General features: G+C 34.5%; 3 protein-coding genes across 5 annotated transcripts in view; 2 read left to right on the top strand and 1 right to left on the bottom strand.

The window, feature by feature from the left end:
• The window catches only part of LOC142979188 (diacylglycerol kinase eta), a 181,020-nt gene that overhangs the window by 97,680 nt on the left and 58,034 nt on the right, over positions 1–25,306 (bottom strand). The window lies entirely within an intron of this gene.
• On the top strand, positions 2,146–4,007 carry LOC142979219 (uncharacterized). Its single transcript, XM_076124035.1, has 4 exons — positions 2,146–2,236; positions 2,620–2,761; positions 3,225–3,316; positions 3,647–4,007. Exons 1-4 carry the CDS (start codon positions 2,185–2,187, stop codon positions 3,724–3,726), a joined length of 366 nt encoding a protein of 121 aa, XP_075980150.1. The 5' UTR covers positions 2,146–2,184; the 3' UTR covers positions 3,727–4,007.
• LOC142979204 (tubulin beta-4B chain-like) overlaps positions 18,719–25,306 on the top strand; it is a 66,705-nt gene continuing 60,117 nt past the window's right edge. The window contains exon 1 of the mRNA XM_076124022.1: positions 18,719–18,759. The gene's annotated coding sequence lies outside the window, so the exon portion shown is untranslated. The remainder of the gene's footprint in view (positions 18,760–25,306) is intronic.

Below are 25,306 nucleotides of genomic sequence, written 5' to 3'. Positions count from 1 at the left end.
GTCACCAGGCCTATATCTCGTGAACTGAGATAGCTAAACAGTAAAAAAATCTTATCTGGGGGCACGGAAGTGCCCCCGCAAGTCGAGCAAAAAAAAAGCGGCACGGCCGTAACATCCTTTTCTCGAAGCAATTCGGGCTATTTTTGACACCCCTATAATTTCGTTGTGGATAAAACAAGAAGCCAGCAACTAATTAGTCATTGTATAAACACGGTATATTTAAAATTTCAGTCAATTTGAACCAGTAGTTTAGGAATGACAACTTGTTAAAATTTTGAATTTTGTCACTCACTGATTCACTGACTCACTGACTCACCGATCATCAAAAGTCTAAGGTACTTCTAGCAGACTTAGAAGCTTAAAATTTAGAATACAAATAGGGTTTAGTGTCTTAATCATGGGAAAAATTTAATATTTTCTAATTTCGGTCCAGTTTTCTAAATACACCAACTGCAACAATAACTTTGTAATCCCATATAAATGTATAAGATTACAAGGTTACATTTGCAGTTAATGAATTATTATTACAGTAGAAAATAAAATAAATAGGTGTAAATAGGTACCTACTATATGAGACATAACGGGGGAGGGGGTATAGGGTGGATAAGGGTGTTTAGCCCATGAAACTGAACAACATTCCCATAGGAAAATATGTTGAATTATGAAAAAAAAAACGTCTTTCCATACAAATTGGACTTATGTTCGCTCTACAAAAAGAAGTGAGATGCCATCAAAAACATTCTGTAAAAACCTCAAGTCTCGCCGTAAAAAGTTGTGAGATCGATATAATACCAAGTCGATTAATCTATTTAGTCTCTACTTAAAGGACCTTCTGTCTTAAATTATTACGTATGTTATTATCATGCCAATTTAAAAAAAAATACCTTCAAAACAATTAGATCGACTTGGTCATCGCAAGAAAACACAAATTCGCCATTAACATTTCAGGAGCATTAACTTCTCGTCGTGCTGTGTAGTGTGATACATACTAATAATTAAATCATGCGATGGCCAGGTCGGTCTATTTGTTTTAAAGGTATTTTTTTTTAAATTGGCATGATAATAACATACGTAATAACTTAAGACAGAAGGTCCCTTAAGTAGAGACTAAATAGATTAATCGACTTGGTATTATATCGATCTCACAACTTTTTACGGCGAGACTTGAGGTTTTTACAGAATGTTTTTGATGGCATATGTATTTCTGTTAGCGCTGTAAGATAAGAAAATACTAAAAACAGAATAAGTTATTTATTTGGGGCTCCTTTGCAACAAACATGATTAATATGCCTTTTTTACAAATACTGGTACGGAACCCTCAGCTCGCGAGTCGAATTCGTACTTGGCCTGTTTGTAATAATAATGTACAATGGTAGAAGCACCACTGCTTTTAATTTAACGCTTGCTTGATTAAAAACGAAAAACAATACGACAAAAGTCACATTGTCGTCGCAACAAATAAAAAATGAAAATAAAAATACGCTTCAGTTATCATAAAAAGATAATTTCTGCGTCCGTGTTCTTTTATTAAAAATAATCACTTACCCTTGTTCTGAATACGTAATAAACAGAGGTCACTCTGACGTAAAAGAGAGAGAAACAAATAGAAATAATCCCCAGGTAAAAGAGAGATGACATTACTAAAGTTCTGTATCTTTTTTATATTTGTAACATACTATAACTAAATGTGTAGGCAAAGAGATAAGAGATCGAGGCTACACAAACCAACTTTCCCGTAACAAATGTTTTTCTAGTCATCCGAGCTCAATTTGCTTTTTTTTAAACTGTCCCACATTGGGACTCCCACTGCTGGTCAAAAATATTCTCCTGAATGAGGAAGGGATGAAGCATTAAGTTACTACGCTGGGCAAGTGCAGATTGGGGAATTCATCACATAAAATGTATTAAACAATAGCCATGCAAGTTTTCTTCACGATTTCTTCTTTCATCGTTAACCATTTTACTTCGAAAAGTCGTTGGTGTGTTGCCTCGGGTCCGAACCGTCGACCACTCGCGTTGGAGGTGCTAACTTATATCACTCGACTATCACTGCTTTTAATTAGCTTAGTTAATCTTAATTCAAATGATTATTTTTAATGATGATAACTTCATTGTTTCATTATAAACCGTTAATCGCTACAAATCGGTTTTTGCACTCAGTAATGGCCGTTCTTAGCAAACAATATGACGTTGCTCGCAATTGCAGTTTTAGTTACAGGGATTACATTACTAAATAGTAAGTGTTTATTTATTTTGCCCGTTTTTAGTGTTCCGTGCCCAAAGAGTAAAAGCGCAATTCACTCTGAATGCCTGTGCGGGCTTGGTGCAGGCTGTGAGCACCCACTCTCTGGGAGAATCGTGCTTTATACTAATACATCGCTGTCCATCTGTCAGTATTTGTCTGTTGCAATAAATGCCAACAAATTAACGCTGACTGCTTAAGTAACAGAAGACCTTAGTTATTTTGTTTTTTAGGGTGCTTTTGTGTTCGGTTTCCATGAGGATCTGATCACTGATCTATAGAATATCCACGCTAAAGTTTGCTTCAACCGCAAGCTATGGCCTCCTCAGAAGGAAAACTAGGAGTGATTCTACGTAATCATGTTATTCGTTTTCTAGTTTATAATATATCGCATGGACAGACCATGGAATATCCGAATACATTTCTGGAGCCCGTACAATTTGATTCCTCTTATATACGAGGCGCCTTCAACATGTCCGAATGCATGAAGGAATTGATGACATGCTGGGAGCTGATCAGGTACGTTATCCTACTATATCAGCTTAGCCATTCTTCCAAGCTATGTTGGAGTCGGCTTCCAGTCTCACCGGATGCAGCTGAATACCAGTGTTTTACATGGAGCGACTGCCTATCTGACCTCCATAACCCTGTTACTGTTAGTTACCTTGGATATAACACGATACCTTTCAGTAAGACTGGTTGTCTTTCAAGCTTCTGACTACTGTTAACTGTCAAAGATCTTCGAAAATGAGGCGGGACCCACAATTTTACGTGCCTTCCGAAACTTTTGGAATTTTCGGCGCAGGTTGCACTCGCCGTGGTCACAGGCTGCGACCATGGCGAGTGCAACCTGCGCCGAAACGTTAGGCATTTTAAGGTAAAATGCGTGTTCGCGTTAATTCCCGTATTCTATTATACATATGATTTTCAATTATATTTAAATGGTTTTTTATCGACATAATTATTCATTTTATCACATCAGACCTGATACTGCATGTCGTCCTATCGTCTACTACGAGTCAGTGTGTTCACACATAAGAGACTACTGTCACGATGAATATGGCGATTTGGAACGTAAGTATTGCAATTATCTTTATTTAAAGAAAATGTCTACGTCCCTATATTTCCATGTTATAAATGACAATGTCTGTCTTTCTGTCTATATTTCTGACTAACTTTTTGTCTGTCTTTCTGTCTGTCTGTATTTCTGACTAACCTAAACTTTCTTTCCGTCTATCTGCTACGCTTTCACAACTTAAACGCTAAATCCATTTGAATAAAATGATTTTCGCCGAGCGGCAAAAATCGTGTAACCTAACTCTGAGCTACAATTGAAAATATTCAATGTTAATTAATGAAAGCGCAATAAATAGCACCCAATTAATTAATATTATATTGTTTCAGTTTACTGGTTCTTTTGGTACTATAAGAACAACTACACAATACATCTTGAAGATTGCGACAAACCAACACCCGTTTCATAAGACTACAATTTCATATTACATTCAACTCATGGTTAGTGGTCAACCTAGTGTCAAAGTTGTTCAAAGCCCCGAAAGCCTTTGACATTTCTTAACGACAGTTACCTTAATTGACACTATCCAGGACCGACCTCTTACATGCTATCCAAAACCCGGAGACGCTCAGCTCAAATTCTACGAAGCGGCCATCTACATATGAAATAACCGCGCCAAGATTGCTTAGCCCGCTGATCGTTTACGAGTGCCTCACAATAAATATAATTACTCACTACTTGTGTGTTTGTTACTCAACCCTTTCTGAACAGTATTACCGATATATGTATTAAAAAATATATAGCCTAATATAGATTAAGAACCTCTTTCTTATTTTTAATTTTAAAAATGCTATACTTCATTGCCTTAGAGTTAAGAGTCAAATAGTGAAACAATGAAATAAATGAAATAATAAATCACATTATAATAATTGTTCTTTGATCAAGTTTACTACAATGTGGCCGGTGAAGGCTGTACTCAGCTTCAAAAGGTCGTAGGCGTCGCTTCAGGCAATAGCAAAAGCAAATAAGTCGAAATGAAATATGCTGTTTTAGTTATAAATTGTATTGAAGTTGAAATCTCGTGAGAATTAGAAATGGTTGAACAAAAATTATGGCAAGTTAAATTTAATATGTAAGTACTTTTAGGGTTCCGTAAAGCGTTAAGCGGGACACTATTATTAAGACATCTCTGCCTGTCACCAGGCTGTATCTCATTCACGAAAGTTACACTTGACGTAATTTGTTGCCGCTAAACCAACAAATAAACACCAAAAAAACAAAATAATAAAATATTGAAGAGAGCCCCCAAGTAACAAAACCATTCTCGGTTTACGTGGTATTGATAAAAAATCTTTGAGTGCAGTTGAAACATATTTATTTACAAAAATCAAAGTATGTGTCTTTCAGTTAAATAAGATATCTAAAATATTTAAAGTAATTTCCCTCCATGGCGCATAAATTTTGTCCACCCCGTACAGTAACCTATTACTGTCCCACTGCTGGGCAAGGGTCTCCTCCAGTAATGAGGGAGGGGTTAGGCCTTGAGTCCACGACGCTGGCCAAGTGCGGGTTGGGTACTTTGCATGCCCTCAAAAATGTATTTAACAAATTTTAGGCATTCAAGGTTTCCTCACGATGTTTTCCTTCACCGTTGGAGCATGTGATCATTATTTCTAATACACACATAACTTCGAAAAGACATTGGTGTGTTGCCTCGGGTTCGAACCTGCGACCACTTGCGTCTTAGGTATCAACTCATACCACTCGGCTATCATATCTGTGTACGTAGCATAAAAATTATGAAATGCTAAATAGCAATCTACTTATCAGTGAATGAAAACGCTTGGGTGTAGTCAATATAGTCATATCTCGCGTTCACGGTTTAACGCGCCCGCGTGCCGTTACTCACAGCGTTAATTATTCAGCTCCGAGTGATTCTTGATGCGATACAAATCACTCGACTGTGTTGTGTACCAATGATTACGAATTATTGATTTATTAAACAATTTCTGGGTTAAAAGTAATGGTCACGTGTTATTATTATTTAATTTTTTTCTATGGTCATAATGTACATGTTTATTTTACTTCTTTCATATATTGTTATATTATTTCTAATTACTTATCTTTAAGTGTCACACTAACACTGTTAGTTTCTAATAATTTATAATTAATTTGTTTTTTTTATATCTTAAAGTACTGTGTTGTTTTCTATTTTGTCGCGTGCAATATTAAAGGTTTTGTTAGGGGCAGCTGAAAATCAGTGCTGTGCCTAGCACGGCGTATACTGAGCTGTAGCCCTTTGTTGCACATAAATGTACTGACTAGTTATTAAGTTCTGTATTTGTGATGTTTCTTTATGTGTAACAAAAATAAATGGTTTAAATGGTTTAAATGGTCTGTGTCACGGCATATTAGTGTCGGATAAACTGTTCGATATACCTTTATCTATAACTTAACAAATATGACAGAATGTTTGAAAGCAACAGTCAAAACTCTACCTGAAGTGGTTATCCAATACTTATACAAAAATAGTGAGACCGGGCCTAAGGGACAGTTTCACGGCTTATGGAAAAACTATTGATAAAGTGACAGAGAATGTATGACAAAAACTTTCAATATTCCATCTGATAAGTTACTTTTACTAAACGGTCATCCATCTAAGAAATGATAGCGCTATGCGTTGCTTAACCTACAGATCGTTTACCGACCGGTGAACAAAACTGGCAATCTTTACTAAAATTGCATCATTCGTAAAATCCGCACAGAATTTTATGACAAAACCTATTCAAACACCATAAATTGTAGAAATTCAGAAAGCTTAGATGATTCAAAAGTTCACGATCAAATGATCCGGAATAATCGACTTTAAATTGTAAAGTAATAGAATCCAATCTCGAGTGACGGATTTGTGATAATCCTTTTGATGGCATTTCCAATTTTGTTGATGAATGTCTATTGTTGGGTTCAAGGAATGATTTTGATGGCATTGACTGTTGAAGAATGAGCAAAGCAAGGGAGGATTAATATAATAGGAGATATTTCTCACAATTCAGACAAGGTGAGGACTTTTAACCAACTTTGACTATATAACGCTCATGGCCGTATCTGAAAACGTCATCAAATTTTACTGCGTCTCAGTAGAGGCCATCTAGCGAACTGTGGCAGTGATGAAATTGAGAGTGTAGCTGTGTATAGTGCTATGCAGTTGCTTAGTTTAAACTGTGCCGCCTAATTTCTGCCAAATGTAGACCAAGACATTGTTACATCACCGCGTAACTCATATTATTATATACCTTTCTGCATTTATAAAATGTAGAACAAAATATAAATTAATCGAGTAAACTGTGATAAATTGAGACAAATTCGAATGTCGATATTCGATTTGCATCCACGAGCCTGCATCGAATAATCGTATTCATATTCAAAACGATGCTTGACGAAGTGTTACATCTATCGTGGATGTTATAATTTCAACAATTGCAGTATATTTTATATTAGCTGACTCGCGCAGCTCCGCTCACGCTTTTTTATTTTTTTTTTATCCCGGGGTAAAGTAGCTTATGTCCTTTCTCGGGTATCAAAATATCTCCATACGAAATTTCATGCAAATTGGTTCAATAGTTTAGGCGTGATTGAGTAACAGACAGACAGACAGACAGAGTTACATTCGCGTTTATAATATTAGTATAGGTATAATACATAACGGCTGTTATACCTGAAAATGAAGGCAGAAGTGTATGCATTTGTATTGTTACTTCCATGTAATAGGGGGTAAGCCGATTGCTATAAACCAGGCACGTTTTGAAACTCCATGCTACTGTTAATATTCTAATAGAACTTAGAAAAGGGAAACATCACTCGGAAAGAGATCAGTAGTCATATACACTACATAGAGTTGAGACTACAAAAGAATTGCGAAATGCAAATATGCATAAAATCGATAACAACTAGAACAAATCAACAAAACTCGGAAACTTTGAAATTCCATTTCCTTGACCTATCCGTATTTACAACTGAAAATTGTGTTTACGACCGTTTTCCAGTACATTCATAGACTGAATAGAATGAGATTTGTCACCCTTTGAAATGTAATGCAAACATTGTATGGGAATAAAATTATAACGGCAAAGCTCTCCTTTGTAAGCCGATTATAAGGTTTCTAGGGACAAAACAAAGTCGATTTGAGTGAACAGAATAATAATATTGTGAGGAGGTGAGAGCGTCTTGGCTTTTGAAGTGTTTTCTGACTTTTTTGAAGAGAATAGGGTTGTTGTGTAGCGTTTTTTTTTACAACATGCTTTATCTGTATATACCAAATGACTTGTTAAATGCAATATAGGCTATAAAGAGTTTTCTATTCTTATATTAACTTATCTGAGAATTATATATGAAACCTATGACATCGCACATTCCGACAATCAAGTAGAGAGCCATAGCACTTTTTTTCAAGTGGCCATTTATCTTGATTATAATTAATAATGCATTATATGTACCTAATGTATTTCCAATATAAAGTGCCTACTTGTATCAAGCAGGCCACAGTTAGCTGCATAGACCAACGGCTCACTAACGTTCTAAATTCTGATTTTTGCATACATTCTTTATCTGCAAACCTTGTATACAAGGCTCTCTACCAATTTGTTAGACTTAAGTAATCAGTTTAGACTAAATGCCCAATCCTCTGACTAAAAGTAAATAATAATAAATAAATTTAACCCACTAATGTCCCACTGCTGGGCAAGGGCCTCCTCCCGTAATGAGGGAGGGGTTAGGCCTTGAGTCCACCACGCTGGCCAAGTGCGGGTTGGGGACTTTGCATGCCCTCAATAAATGTATTAAACAAATTTTAGGCATGCAAGGTTTCCTCACGATGTTTTCCTTCACCGTTGGAGCATGTGACAATTATTTCTAAAGTAAGACATGCATTTAAATCTTCGTAATATTTATCCACGATTCTGATTTATCTTCTGTACTATTCACGACCTTCACAATTGCATAAAAATATACGTAGCTATACTCATTTAATATAACTAACAATGGCTCCGTTCTCCCTCTTTCAACTTAACAAAAAAATCTAGTGAATACAGCGGCCTGAATCTTTTTAATTTTAAACTAGGTCACACTCGGTCTTTGACGCCATTTCAAATCACGACTCTTAGGAACCATTCAACGATTGTAACGCTTACAATAGAGATGATTCTTAATTTTATTTTTTACTAGCTGACCCGCGCAACTTTGCTTGGGTTACATAAGAGAGAATGGGTCAACATTTTACCCGTTTTTGTAACCTTTTTCACTGGTACTCTGCTCTTATTGGTAGTAGCGTGATGATAGCCTATAACCTTCCTCGATAAATGGACTACCTAACACTGAAAGAATTTTTCAAATCGGACCAGTAGTTCCCGAGATTAGCGCGTTCAAACAAACAAACAAACTCTTCAGCTTTATAATATTAGTATAGATAATAGGTACTATCTGGTAAGCATTTTGTTTCCATTTTTTTTAGGTTCTCATAATTAATTATTAAAATACTACTTCATATTTTATTTTTCCTCCCCCAAAAGTTAAACAATATAAACTACCGATAAAAGTACAATAATATGGTTCTTTTATCTCGTTTATGTTCTGAGTTTGACATGAAATTTTACTAAAAGCTGTTTAGATAAAAAATTGTCTAACTTTTTCAGGTGTTTCAATATCAAAATTTGGTTTACATAGGTAACTGGTTAATAATTTAATTTTCATTTAAAAATCAACTACACATTTAACATCTTAAAACTTTAAACATAATAAACGTCATTTGTAAACAGTACCATTATGAAACGTATGCAAAACGTATGTGCAATCTCACGGCGCACAATAAAAGCGTGGCCTAGAATTTACCGCAAGTGAATTTGAATGCAGCTGAACTTTTCGTGTCCCACTTTACAAAGGTAAGTTATTCAACATACTGATTCTGAACGAGACGAGAAGAAAACTTTTTCCATATCCAAGTCGACAAACAGAAAGTTTGAGTGCGGGTCACACATACACACACATACACACAAACGTATTATACACATACGACAATCAAATATTTATCGAAGGACACGCGTTAAAAGTTGAACTCTGTTTTCGAGAATACGGGCTAATTTCTGAAAGACTACGCCAATTTTTTATAAAGTCAAATTGCTCTTAAATACTGTTAAGTACTGATGTTTTTACTATTGCTGGTTTACTTGAAGGCTATTCAAGTAAAAAACATTCTACAATACAAAAAAAATGGTACCCGAGAGCTGAATTGCAGGACCTTATGATTAGCGATCGGCGATCGCATATTATTATGACAAAGCTAGGTACCTACTTAAGATAGTTAAAACATCATAAGGAGTTTACACAGCAAAGTTGCCGACCCGCCGACAATATAACGTCAACCAGTTAATGTAGACAACGCTTTATATCACAATAGTCATGACGGTTATTGGTAAACATAAATCCGGACACATTTGTCAGCGACTTTGGTGTATCTAGACTCTATTATTTTAAAGACGTATCTAATAAAATCAATAACTAAGAAGTGTCAGTGTAACTTAAACTCAATATAACGTCAAATACGAGTAATTTTTCCTCCACCACTCACAAGGTTGAAAATAAGCGACACATTTTTCCAATTGACACAGATAATCCTCGTATATAGAAGGATCATGCTTGTTGCCTCATATAGTGAAACTTTGCTACTAATCCCGCGTGCAAACTTTTGATAACGGCTTAGAGCTGTCATTAATGTCATTATTAGTTCTCTTATTGGTCGTTGTGCCGCTAGTGTCTACTGATATTGACTTTTATACTTTTACTAGCTTACCCGAAAAACGTTGTTTTGCCGTTCATGTATATTTCTTTTAATGTCAGAGGTGGGCGACCCTTATCACTTAGGGGTATGAAAGATAGATGTTTACGAATTCTTAGACCTACTCAATATGCTCACAAAATTTCATGAGAATCGGTCAAGCCGTTTCGGAGGAGTACAGGAACGAACATTGTGACACGAGAATTATATATCAGATATTTATGAGTTATACAGTGTCGTGAGGCTTTTGACATTGTGAAGTTTGTAGAAAAGACAAGGCTGCAAGAGCACATTATAGCGATGCCCAGGTTTAATAAGAAGGGTCTTTTGAAAAGGGACGGGATTCGGTGAAGGAAGAGTGATAATGATGTAGTAATGAGGTACATAGCTGTCAGTCAATATTTTTTTATACGAATAAGTAAAGTGGAAAAAAAACACTAAAATTATATTTGTGATGTCAATACAGCTATTACTAATTGCTAAAAGTTCTTTCCTTTATTCCTACACTGACGAAGGTTTGTTAAACTTTGTGGACATCAACGCTTGATTGCCTTCAAACATTATGAAAGACTTCCAATCAGCAATAGTTTCAAAGGCAACCCGACAAAGACCAGTAAGTTCTCAATGAAAACAAGAGGCATCAGGTCGTTGACCCTTCCCCACAAACAAATAGTAGGTAACGTAGGTAAGTGATACTCCGTGGGAAAACACCGCGTGTTTGTCGAATTTCATTGAGCAAATAAAAAAATGTTTTGGTAAAGTCAATGTTATAGAAACGAATGATATAGGAGATCGAGTCGGCTGGTTTAGAAAACGAATATGTTTTTTTAATAATTTTATACGTATATGTATACTGTGTCACATTGTGTATTTCGCCAAACTGTCTCTGAAAAAAATGTTTACTCTACTCTATGCAATGTTATACATATAATCATTGGTACAATTTTTATAACGGTATAAAATCGGGTAGGTATTCTGAAATCAAGCCTTATCTATTTACGAAATCATGAGCAGCTTGACTGAATTATACATTTTACAATGCAATCTAATTAACCCATTTATTTAGCAAAAGTATATTCTATTTTAGAGTACCGTCAGAGCGACGTGGCGCAAATAACATTCGGTGAAACTTCGACGAAAATCAATTATGGGCACATCAATTTGAATGACAATTGACAAGCGAACACCGAGAGATCCACAAGTTCTGCAAACTTGTACCGAAGTGAATTCCAGATATTATCGATTGAGTATTGTGGGATATTTAAGTAAAGTGTCAAATGTAAAATACATATTTTTGAAAGGCGACAGATAAATCAGAGGTTATGCTTGTACGCAACACAGCCAGTCAAATTTATCAATTATCTAGTCAAATCTAGTGTGATGAGCTACGTCATAAGGCCTGTCATCTTATATTATGATACTAGCTGACCCGCGCAACTTCGCCCCGTTTTTGTAACATTTTTTATTCGTACTCTGCTCCTATTGGTCGTAGCGAGATGATATATATAGCCTATAGCCTTCCTCGATAAATGGACTATCTAACACTGAAAGAATTTTGAAATCGTGCCAGTAGTTCCCGAGATTAGCGCGTTCAAACAAACAAACAAACAATCAAACAAACAAACTCTTCAGCTTTATAATATTAGTAAGTATAGATAAAAATGTCTAATGTGTTGCTAAACGCTAAACTCAAGAACGGCTGAACCGATTCACTAAGTAATTCTTTTTTTATTATATTCCCTGAAATATGATTATGAATAATAATTATTATATCAATATTACAAGTAAAAGGTCCTTTTAGATGAAATCCCTGAAATCTATACCTATACATTTCTTTCTCAATATCTATTAAAAACACGTCATAGCGAATACATCAAATTCGTATGAATAGAATTTCCCAGATTTTTTTTCACTGTTCGTGGGATTAGAACTTAACCTAGTGTCAAAGTTTTTAAAGCTAAAACCGCTTAAATCAGCATTCTCTTCACTGGCTATAAAACCTAAGCACTGCGTATGTAAGTCGTAAAACACTGACTTAACTTTACCGGTAGTTAGACAAGCACAGAATATTATATAACAGGTACTTTAACGTTAAAGCGGTCCAAGTACTACTGTAGGAAATAGATAGCACTTTAAATGCCACATACGTCACAAAGCGACATATCTTTCTATTAATTTACCTAACACCTCAATTGTTAAATAATTAATTTTCAGTACATACATAAAAAAAACATACTGTTTTATCAAGTTCTTTAAAATGCCGCTATAACTCAACTTTGTTCATAAAATGTGGAGTCAATTTAAGCCTTAAAACGACTTTTTTTTTCCATTCGATTTGAAGCTATTGAGAGTAGTATAGTTAGAAAAGATTATATACTCCTTTAATATTTTTGTCTTTTAATTTCGCTATAAAATATTTCCATCGCATCTAAACGGCTGAAATTAAATCATTTTAACTCAGAATACATCCGTCTATATAAGTACCTATACATTCATGAAGTTCACAACTCCAAGTAATTATACTTCGAGTTGTAACGTAATATGCAAACTTTGATTGTTTCCACAACTTTTGTAAATATTTTTGTGAAATTATTCCACTGAGTCTATTCGTTTTTGCGTCGAATTTGTTTTAAAAGTTTGACTTTGTCGTGGTCACGTAAAACATCGGATGATGGTTCGAGAGCGATAAGAATATTTTAAAATACATTATTATAAAGAGACAGTTTAGTGATAGAAGACGTAGAAAACATCTGGGCTGTTAAGATATGAACTTAAGTTTCATTTAAGTGGCATTTTAATGTAATTTTCTTTTAATTTCTCTAAACAAAATGATGACGATTTCTTATTAGTAACAATACCCCAGTAGCTTTCAAGTATGAAAATCGTATACTTAGTTCAACATTTGAAACGTCAACCGCTTTCTATCGAAAAGATAGTAAAGGCTCTAGGAAATCATTATATGTTTCTATGTTGAGCGCAGAAGAATCCGAAAACTTGGCAGTTAATGATAGTAGTAAGTCCAAAAAAGTACTAACATTATTGTAAATCTTTTTAAATGACTAATTTTGCTTAAAATAGGTATCCTGAAAACACGTAAAAGGCGAACCCGGCGCATTAAAAAAGTGATCATTTATTTAAAGCTTGTATCGTGTCCTAAATCTCCTTTATTTAGTCGTTTAATATATTTATTTGTGGCCATTTCATTCTCATTTTGTTTTTATATTGGAACCATTTACTTACATAATGCAAATTGTTACGTAGTTTCATCAGAACCTTTTGGTAATAAGCTTAGTTACTAAGTGAGAATTACATAGCCCTGTTTGTGGTTTCTGTTGGGTCCATTGCATAGTTGAAACCATACAACTACGATCTTGTACGGATTATGAACCGTCGTGACGTATCATCATCCTGTCTTTGGTGAAACAATTTTGAATTTTTTTGTTCACGATTTTCTAAGATCCTGTATTAATTAATGTACATATGAACTGTACAAACATGACAAACAACCTCAGTTTCACAGAATTATTTAACTTACTTATTCCTTGTGGAAATAAAATCCATATAACTCTGAAGTCTGCTCAAAAAACGTTTAATAACATTTTAATTCCATTCCTTTACTTTAAAAATTACAATTTTAAAGTCCAATATAAAGCCGCGGTACCAGGCGCACATAACCACAGCAGAGTTTGTTATTGCGGTCGCCGGAACGTTCCAATCGTCCCTTTGATACGAAAGAGCGGTTCAAAGCGAACGAATACTACAATACGATGCCTCGCTGCTTCTACGCCACACGTATTTTCGTAAAACGTACATTTTATTTTGTTTTTTAAATGCTAAAAATGGATGCTCTACGCAGAAATAAAATCAATAATTCTGGTGTACAGATAAAGGATTAATGGAAAAGTTTCGGCGAGTTTTTTTTATTCATCAAATATTACAGGAAAACAAAGTATGTCCGAACTGTGTTGACTTTAAAAATAGGCAGTGTACCGTACCGTACGTAGGCCTTTTTTAAACCCACAAAATTCTGATAGAGATAATGCATTTGCACAGTTTTATGGGGGCCTATGACTATCACATATCACAGTTGGCATCTATTTCAAACTATGCTGTACATTGTTTCCTCCTTTAGATTATAGTGATTACCACGTTATGTCAAAGCAGCAATGGATTGCTTTTAAATGGCTGTCAACTTGTTGTCAACTGAGATACATGACAAGATCTAACTCACCACTTTCATCAGCATTTTATATGCATTAAATACTGCATGAGTTCCTACACTAAAATCACTTCTAAAGCCAGCCATTAGTACTAACTATTTTGCGAGCAGTCTGCATTTCCCGCTTCCCATTGCCTCGCACAAAAGCGCAAAAAAGCGAAAAAATCGCTTACGATATTCAAAACGAACAAATAAAGATTTCCCCTTTGATACAGGGTGTAGAAACAATTGAAAACATAACGGGTTGTTATTCCTCGAACATTTTTTTGTTTCTTTCCTCTCCCCTTTGAGATAGTCATACGAATTGTGCTATAATATGATTTGGGAATTTTGTTTGAACTTTCGTAGTTTGTATATTATTGAGCTTGATTTTATAACATAGAGCCTTTGAGAATTATTGATAGAAATATGGACAAAAGATAAAAGTAACTGATATTCTAGGAATTGAAGAAACCTTTGTATTCCTTTCAGGATGCTTTATGAAACCCTTAAAATAATATTAGTGGAAATAAAAAAACGAATTCGTATTAAAAATAGTCAATAGTCATAAAGATCAACGTTACTATCATTAGTTCCTTTTCGTTAGTTAAAGAGAGCTAGTTAAATTATCGATATTATGATACGATACCAAAGCTTCAGTGTCGGTTGACAAAAGATCATATACATTTCTTAGGTATGTTATGTACCCATTATATATAGCTTGGAAATGCGCGAGACGAACAGACAGGAAAAGCTCATACTGATAGACTTTCCAATCACTATTAATCAAAAACATCAAAATAATTCTTCATTAAAAGTATTAGATGATTAGAATCAGCCCTTACCACCAATTAATCTCGCTAAAAAAACAAAAACAAACCCTATTCTGCGTTACATCTGGACTTCATGTGCCATTTCTCGAAACGGATAATTCCCCAAAAGTTCTTCCCTTAATCCTTTATCAAAACACGGGTTACGTAACTTAATTTTAATTTCCCTATACCGAGGTCCAATATTTTCTGAAGCGAAGTGTAGAAACTTCGTATGAAACAATTACCTGAACAAACAGAGACTGTAGGAGCGAGGATGTAGACAGGAACTCATCCATAGCTTGATATATGATGAAAGTTTTATTAACTCTTTGACGACGAAAAGAATGTGTAAATAGTAATTTTTGAGGCCAGTGGAATCAAATAGGGATATCCGTGAGATATTAGATACTATTCTGGGCATTTAGTGTCAGTTTAACAGCTTATAAGTTAGTGTCCCAATAACCCAGCTAAAATGACAGCAAATGCATGACAAAAGAACTGCTTAAATTTGATTTGATACTTTTTACGAGAGGAGTAGCCAGGCGTTATTGTTTCTGATTCAAGTATATTTTTTGTAATTGTATTTATATCCGCCAAAACCAAAACTCGTAAAAAGGTTATTTTAGCTAAAGAAAAAATTTAATGATTCTTTCTACAGCAAACCTAAAATATTCACCAAAACTATCAAACGTTACGATTACCCAAAAGTCTAATCACTAATCACTCTAAACGCTACAAGCAACCGAATCCCCACAGGTTTGAACCATTTCATTTCATTACGCGCCACACATATCGAATATCTTTAATGTCCACCGGACGCGGTTACATAGACGTGAAATTATATCGACAACAGCATAGAGGCGTTAAATTTTATTGCTGCGGAATCGTTTTGATATTTTATAATGTGTAAACGAACGGGGAACGACTAGTGGGGATAAAATGACACAACAAAATGGGATAAAGCTGACATAGATTGTATAGAATCTGATAAAAGGTTTTAAGCTTTCGACATACTAGAAAGTAAATAGATAAATAAAATAAATAAATACCTACTTAACTCTAGAAAGTTTAATAGTTAATCATGCATTTTACATTGATTTGTCTTTTCGGCGAATGTCATACTAGTCGTGTTCATAGAATAACTGATAAACCTATTAAACTACTATCATGTATTAATCTCGTCAGCTCATTAGTACATACACTACTTTTTTTTTACTTTTATGTGGACGTAGGACAAATAATCCCCTAGTGGGGGTAGGCTGTATATGTAGCGCGCACGCATACGCAGATGGGCGAGGTTAGTTTCAGACTGGACTCTACATGATGGAGGCCGACCGCGACGCAGGTAGCATGATGATCTAGCGGTATTTGCAGGGACAGACCAATTCGGAAAGAAAGAGGCCTTTGCCCAGCAATGGGACACATAAGGGCCAACAAAAAACATATTTCAAGGTGAACCAAGTAACCATTTGCAACAATTCTAAAAGATACCTAACCTTTTTTAAAAAAAATCTGCATTATCACTTGGACCATACTGGAAATAGATCCAAGCTTTATGAATAAAATTCTTTTTACCAATAGAAGAGAAAAATTACAATCTAATACCTTTTTTCCACATTTAGAAAGCTTTTTAAGATCCAGGGGCATTCTCTTACTGTGTTCGACAGCCATTAGAGTAATTTGATATGTGCGTATAAGGAAAATAAAATGTTGAAATCCTTTGGGATTTCGGAACCATGTTACGTTACATAGCTATATATTATGTACAAGCATGTATGTAGTTGAAGTGGATTTCCTCATATACTTCATTGTATCCGTTGGTTTAATCAAATTTCAGCATGATCCTAGTGTCAAAATGACTTTAATTACGGCCTCTTTTTGTTGGTTACCCGAGTCTGTGTGTGTTTATGAAGCTCCATGATGTAAACTTATACTTAATAAGTATTTGATTAGTTACCCTAACTTTCAGAAAATTGTATGGCAGTTGCGATTAGTCAAAGTGCTCTCCAATATCCAGATCACAAAGTCAAAAAATCTTCCTAAACGACGACCCCTCTAAGACTTGTCCTCAATTACATTGTTTAACCACATTATTCATGCGATCAATAAGGAAGCAACTACTACTCTAACCACAGTACATACATTCTCAATTAAAATGTAAAACCTCCATCGGTCTTTCATAAAACGTACATGAAATATGCACTGAAAATTCCCGCAAACGTTGACTTATGTATAAAACGCTACATTCCCAACTTGTTGAATAAACAAACGCTCCATAAATATTTATAAAAACCGGCCAAGTGCGAGTCGGTCTCGCGCACGAAGGATTCCGTACCGACATCTATAATAGAAAAACACGTTTAAAAACTTTGAAGCGTTCACCTGTTACTGTTTTTAATATTGAGAGATAAAAATACGAAAAAAAACACTTTTATTGTATGAAAGCGTTAGGCACCCATTAATATTTTATTTTTTAATTATTTTAGTATTTGTTAATATAGCGGCAACGGAAATACATCATTTGTGAAAATTTCAGCTTTCTAGCTGTCTCGGTTTATGAGATACAGCCTGGAGACAGACAGACAGACGGCAAAGGCTTAGTAATATGGTCTCGTTTTACCCTTTGGGTACGGAACTCTAAAAAGCCAGTTACATAAAAAATGTTGGACGAAATATTTCAAAATATACGCATCATTACATATTGGTAATAATTTAAATATTGTTGCAAATGGACGGCTTGTATGAATTTATTAATCAATGTTCGCGATGTTGAATAAATAACAAACATACGTTTTCAATTAAGTGCGAATAAAATTGTTTGTAAAATGAATGAACTGGTGAAATTATTTGAATGTTTCCATTTACAGTTGCGAGTAATAATTAATTAAAAACAATATAATATTCTGCTTTGCTTGTTCTGGGTGCAACGCCAGTTTGACACTGATTTCAATATCGAGTCAAGTCACTGTTCACAGTCGCAATGTTAATAAAATAAGCTGACATTCAGGCCTTGCCGTCCTTATACCTGAAACTTTTAATATTTATTTGAGGTGTCATGATACAGAATAGGCTAGTGTAGAATCATTCGTTTATCGTATGGTTAGTGGTCAACCAATGACAAAAGTCTTTTCAGCTGTCCAAAGGCTTTTGACGTGACTTAAAACAAAGTTATCTTACAACAACCAGAACGAGCTTTTGCCCTACGAGGCATGAAAACACTGGACTCGCATACTGCTACGCGGCTACACACCTATTAAATGTCCGCGATAACGGTTGCTTAACCCCCTGATTGCTTACTGACCGGCGAGCGCAACTAGCTTTGAACACCTCGGTAGGTGGTAGAAGACATTAGAGCTATTCTAAACATAATGTTAACAAATAAGATCAAAATAACCACCAACCAACCTCACATCTATGATAACACAATTTCCTTGAAGGATTAACCTAGCTATACTCAACCTTCATTAGTTTAAAATACCCAACTAATTTTATTAGTGGCAACCCGAAGGCGGTTGATGGCAACATTGAGATCTCATTAGCGATGGTATGTTGTCAAAGTAGGTCGCCGTTGAAATAAGGACACGATAAGAATAGATAATGTTGAACATGTGAGGAACCCTTAGTTATAAGGAGCCAGCAGTGGCGAAGGGTCAGTTTTTACAAAAGGTAAGCCGGAGCTATTAGTCATTGTCTAGGTATAATACCTACATATTATGTACATCGTAAGAATATCGACGTAAAATTCTGCATAATAACAATATGAGAGTATTATCTACATTCGACTACAGTCTCTTATTTCTCTCTCTACAGTCTAATAATACATATGTAGGTACCTACTTACCATGCTACCTAATCATGCTTGTTTTGCATTAAGTTAATCTGTCTTCAGTGTAGTAACACGTAGGTAACACAACAGCACATATTTAAGATAACGTATATCGAACGATTGATGATTGCACTGGTTGTTTTATAACATATTATACAAGCAATTTAGAATGTATTCATCAACAATAAAATATCAAACACATTATGGATAAACGCAGAACACTTTAATAGAAATGAGTTTAACCTATAAATCTGACAAAATGAAAATTTACTCGAATAGAAACATGCAAAACAATTACTCTTTAATACACTGATACGTTCACAGTTATGCACAAACATTTAATAAGGAATAATGTTGTAATAAACACAAATATTCTAATTTGTTATAGAGCGCGCGAAAAAACAGTAAACAAACATAACCTAATGTCAAACTGGTGAACAATGTTCGACTCATACTTATATTTCGCCATCTCGCTCTTGCACGCAGCTCGCGCCGCGACAGAAACATGCGTAAGATCATGCGTCCGCCGCGGCGCAGCGGCGCGAGCGCTGTAGCGCCAGGCAACCCGCTCTTCCTCCGGCTTGCTCGCCACTATGCAGCGCGGTGTAAAGCGCGATCCAAAAGGTCGTAAGCGACATCGCCGCCATAGTTTTTATTGTACGCGATTCCCGATCAGCGCCTACGGTTTATTTCATTATTATTACTTCAAGTTGCGTTCTAGCGGAGCGTAATTTTTGAAGGGTAGGCGTTTTCGTACTGTTTCGATTAGATTATGTATTCTAGTTAAAGATTTCGCTTTAAATATTGTTTATTATTAATTAATTGTGTATTATTAGGCAATAGTAAACAATTAATTTAACACTAATATTTAGTCTGTCCAGAAAGGGAAGCCGGTAGGAATCGAGTTGTATGGAGCCTTCGCCACTGGGAGCCAGTTCATTATAAGGGTCATAGTTTGGTTCTCGTTTCTAGTCAACTGTTTTTGGTGTATTTTTAAAAGCTTTGGCTTCAGTTATACACGTAGCTGGCTGATTTAAATCATTTGGCGATTGAAAAGATTGGCTACAAATTTATTGCTATGTATATTTATATATATAGAGTTTGCTAGATTTTGAGCAACCTGAAGTATGGTAATAGCAAACATGCTTACACTTAGTACAAAAGAAAAAGTAATGCATGGCGGCAAGTGGGTGTCTTGCACACCTACCACATTTTCACAGAAAACACATTGATCAAAACATTAACATAAGTTCAGCGTCATAGTATCTGATCTCTGACTGAATTATCCGTGATTCTCTGAAGTGATATAAAGGTGACACCCACGATTTGATATTTCAGTATCATAATTAAGTTCAATGCAGTTCACTATAATTTATTGATATTTGCGGAGTTAATTGAGTGATTGCAATCATGATGATAATAAACACTATTTTACTGCCGTTCATTGCTTAAGAGAGTGGATTTCAGGGTAATAATTTTAAATTTTCAACCTATCCTAAAGACTTTTAGTCGTCCAAATATCTGACCTCTACATTGATTGAAAAGAAACATATTTTATAAAGAAAAGGAATAATCTGATCGGACGGGCACTGCTTAACTCATATAATCATTGCTGAATGCTGCAATTATTGTTACCAAACCTATATTCGCAGAATACTTACGAAAATTGAGCAATTCCTCACAAATCCTTTAGCCAAAATATATCTAAGATAAACTTAAGGCAAGACAATTGTAGCAACAATTACAATAGAATAAATTGTAAATAATAAATTGGCAACAATCAGACTTTGAATTAAAATCAGCACTAACACTCATTAAAATGTAAGCCGATACTAATTGTGGTTTAAACTGAAATAACAATTGTTTGACTAAAATATAAACACTAAAATAGTAGAGATAATGCTTTCGTGGTCTAAACTTGAAAGTGTATTATTATTACAAGAGAATTGAGGCAATCACGGTTATTTATCTTGAACATGTTTGACGTTTTGGCACAAGTTTAATACTACTTCTTCCTCTAAAGATGAGTGGAGATTTCAAGCAATTTGATTGGTCAATTCGCGTTCCGTACAACTCCGCTTTGCCGAGATTTGCTTGCAAAGAAAGCACCCCAACTGACTTTATTAGCAAGCTAACCAATTCTCGTGCTTATATATTTATTTAGTGTGTGACTAACTGATGATCACAAATCGTTCCGTTTTATTATATGTACATACCCAATTTAAGCTAGCCGTTTAAAAGATTTACTGAAAACTAAGAAACTTCTCATTCGATCAGCAGATTCATCAAAAATCAAAAAATCAAATCATTTATTCACTTAGGTCAAATGCGTGAATTTACCGCCAGTTCGGAAGGTAGGACCAATGAGAAGAGCTGGCAAGAATCTTTATTACAGTATAAAAATAAATATAACAAAAATAGCCTGCTAGACTGTAAGTTTTAATAATGATATTGTACTAATTATGCTGTAGTATTTAGTTACTGGCAACACTAAGACGGTTTATTGCAACACCTGCCTCGTTAGGCGGGGAACACGACGCCAAATCAAGTTAAGACAGACGTAAAGCGACGGTTATAGATATTTACTTAAAATAAATGCACTTGAATTATTAAAAAAAAAAATATAAAATTCTACTACCTCAATTTGAATGCAGATTACCATTTTGCTGAAAAATCCAACAGTTATTGGTATTTTACAGCCTATTTAAACACAAACCCATAATAAATTATGCACTATAACTACAATGAACACTGTTTTTTCCTAAAAAAAACCGTATCAATAGCAGCATTAAGCCCGAATCAAAATTTATCAGTTAACTTTAACGTGTATGACCTCAGCCGGTCAAGCCGAAGAGATTGCTAATGTTTTGCGCGTTTTAATTTAATTAAAACAATTTATTAATTTCTAGTATAAATAACATAAACGACCTGCAAAACTATACTTGACAATATCAACCACTAAAGTTTAAACTTTAACTTCAAATTAACCGCATAAAATACATCACAGCGATACCCTAATATCTTGTTAACATATAACAGAACATATGAAATTTACTAAATACAACCCTTCATTAGGGGTTTTGTGCCCCAAACTGGTTAAAACTTCGACCAAAACAATGAACGGTGTGTATCGTTACCGTGTAGGGGTTGGGGGTTGAAAAAAGTAATGTAATTTTGCGGACCGTGTACCTTTTGAATGTAAACGATGATGGTTATAACGATTTTGGGGATGTTTGGCCGCAATTTATCGGGACGTGACAAAATTTTTGATATTTCGCGTATATTTTTAAATTGAACAGTTGGATCCAATATTGACGATGGTTTTGTATCATTTAAAAATAGTATCGTGCATAGTTAAATAGATAATGAGTGAAAATATTAGGACAAGCACAAGATAAGTCTTAGGGAAGATAAGTTTTAGGAAAAGCAAATCATTGAAAAATTGTGTGAATTTTCTTAAATATGATTATTATTGTTGAAAATGGGGAATAACATAATTTACGTAAACATAAACATAATGTAAAGCTTTCCCAAGTTTATTTTTAGAAATTATTTATCATTTTTCACTGCTGCGTCTGATGAGTAGTTTCTACTGATGGGTACTTTCTTCGTTCATAAAGTGTTAATTTGAATTACCTTTCTATGTAATATTCTACCACATCATTTAATACCCAACCTACAAAACCCATTCCGTCAAACTGACTGACAACAACAATAACAGTCATAAAACTAACCCTAAACTGACCTGAATTCGTATGACAGAATAATGTAGCACTTTAGGGTTAACGAAAATTACATATAAAAGCTTTTATTTAACTTTCACAAAGTATGACCTAGTAACAAAAGTTATACAGAACTGTACATAATACGAATAAATATAAAATATTTTACAAAGCAAACGAGTCTCAAAAGCGATGAAATTAACGTTCATGTGCATTTTAATTTAGTTGTCCGAACTTGTCAGGACAACTAAAAATATAAGTCAATATCAATAAACTACTTTCAGAAGAACTATTTTCAGAATTATTGATTAGAACAGGGGCTCCCAACCTTTTCTTAGTCCGGGACCACTTTTATATTATTCTTGCTAGCAGGGACCACTGTGTAAGTATATCAAAGAAAGTGTAATAAACAACGTGAAATTTTTAAATTTTTAAATCATTCGCGGACCACTATTTGACTTCCTCGGACCACTGGTTGGGAGCCACTAGATTAGAGGGTTTGAATTCTTAGATCTAGAAAAAACATTATATAATAAGGAACCCAAGCAGGTATTTTCACTATTGTCACGATGACTAGCCATACCTAGAGAACGGTTTACAGAACTTTTGAACATTGCTAGATTTTTAAAAAACGTTTCCCAGTTGAAAGATACTTAAAAATTGTATACCGATTCTAATTATTTGTTCAAAACTTAAATTAATACACGCAACGGAATTAAAGTAATTGCAACCCGATACTCTTGGTTACTAAGTTATAATAATAATTAGTAAGAATATTACAACTTCTTGTACAAAGTTCGAATTTAATTATTTTTGACGCCGCCCGGGAAATCCCCCGTAGAACCTGTCCAAACAATTTCATTTAAAACTCCTTTACAGTTTGTTAAAATTTAAATTAATACTATCAGGTATCTTATATTAAAACTAGCTTTCCGCCCGCGGCTTTGCCCGCGTAGTATTCAACCCCATCGGGGCAGAATTTCCAGAAATCATTTCTTAGTTCCTAAGTTATCTTCATAATCAATTTCAACTCTCTACGCTCAGTAGTTTTGGCTGTACGTTGTCCATCTGTCAGTTACTCAGTAATGGATTAATTTTATGTATGTATATCGATGTAACAAAAGATACTTAGAGTTAAAAAGAAAAAATACTATAAAAATATGATAAGCAGTAAAAATAAATACGCCCATTTTTTTCTCGAAATAAATAAGAGATTTCAAATTAAATTAAAAGTATGTTTGTGATGAATATTTTGCTACGAAAGTCGGTGTCATCTATGCGTACTTATATGAAAAATAATGTTAAATTTTTTTACCAATGCTCGAAATTTTCTTTAAGATAACTATAAAATGAATAATTTCGTATATTTCAATGCCTGCAGACACGAAACCAAGCCGCAATGTCAAATTAAATAAGGATTTATATATTACTTTTGACATCTCGTCGTTTTAAATTATTGTTCACAAAATTCCATTAATAATAAACCCGTTACGCGTTCGTGTAATTTTAAACAAGCATAATAAAATTTTAATACAGTCAAATGTTATTTCTATTAAAAACTTGATACTTTAATGTAAACTTAGAACTAATGCAATCATGTTAATAGAACTAATTAGTCTGGGTGTTTGTAACTTTGTTAGTTTATAACTCTAAAATAGCTGGACTGAGATTGTTTAATTAAATAATAGTATTATTTTGTAAAGCCTTGCTTTTCAACCCTTTTCTTCGTGTAGTTGAGGTCATATTTATTATTGGTTAAGTGTTTACGTGTGCGTAAGCTAAACTTAATAATACGGGATGAAGGAAAAATGTGACTTACTTTCTCTTAAAAGAATCAAGTTTTCTGTTGAACGAGTTTTAAACAAAATACCTTAACGATATTATGCTTGCAAAAGAGCTTAACTTTTGGAACAATGCATATGCAATACTACGAAAATATGGAAGTTGTGAAGATGTAGGGATGTACCGATGTCTGTCTCTCTATCAAGCAAAAAAATATAGTTAATATTTTTATGAAATTTAAAACACCATTATAAGATATTTTAAGAAGGGTACTTTTTAATCCGAACAATTCTTTCACGCGGTCAGAACTGTAGATAACTGATACAAGTAATATAAAAGCCTATCCATTTACTTCAACCTTTATGTTCAAAGATTTTTCTCGAAGCGTCACTATAATTACCTGCCACTAGGTAACTTGATTCTAGTGTAATTGTGACAATTATCTGGAGAGCCCCACTTCTGTAATAGGAGACGAAAAGGGACGAGTTACGAAGGCCGAAGGTGGTATAATTGTGCAGACGTCACGTTGCTTTGATGAACTTTTAGTAGAAAACTTCGTGATTTCAAAGGAATTATTAAAATTGTGAAGTTTTTGGGTGTTACCGTTTGTTACTGAATTCTGGAGTTTTAGTGAAATAAATCAGGGTTTACGCGTGTAGCTTGTTTGACTAGTGGTCACTATACATCATTAATGGGAAGATAGGAAAAATCTGTGGCACGGGCGGTAGTGTATGCGACTGCCACTCAAAAGTCTCGGGTTCGAATCCCAGGCTGACCGCACATATGTAGGTCCTACTGGGTTATGAAACCAAGAGAATAGAGAGTGTACCTGTGTATGTTCACAATTGGACACTATAAACAAAAGTCCTGCACAGTTGGTTGG

This window comes from Anticarsia gemmatalis, chromosome 2 (assembly GCF_050436995.1).
Source record: "Anticarsia gemmatalis isolate Benzon Research Colony breed Stoneville strain chromosome 2, ilAntGemm2 primary, whole genome shotgun sequence".
Lineage (NCBI taxonomy): Eukaryota > Metazoa > Arthropoda > Insecta > Lepidoptera > Erebidae > Anticarsia > Anticarsia gemmatalis.
Note: the sequence above shows the minus strand (reverse complement) of the source record. Positions and strands in the feature narration are given on the sequence as shown.

What these genes read in the sequence shown, in the direction of transcription:
- LOC142979219 (XM_076124035.1), top strand. Translation starts at nt 2,185, where the DNA reads ATGACGTTGCTCGCAATTGCAGTTTTAGTTACAGGGATTACATTACTA. An exon ending in AGGGATTACATTACTAAATA is followed by an intron (nt 2,237 to 2,619) that starts GTAAGTGTTTAT and finishes TTCGTTTTCTAG; the next exon opens with TTTATAATATATCGCATGGA. An exon ending in TGAATATGGCGATTTGGAAC is followed by an intron (nt 3,317 to 3,646) that starts GTAAGTATTGCA and finishes ATATTGTTTCAG; the next exon opens with TTTACTGGTTCTTTTGGTAC.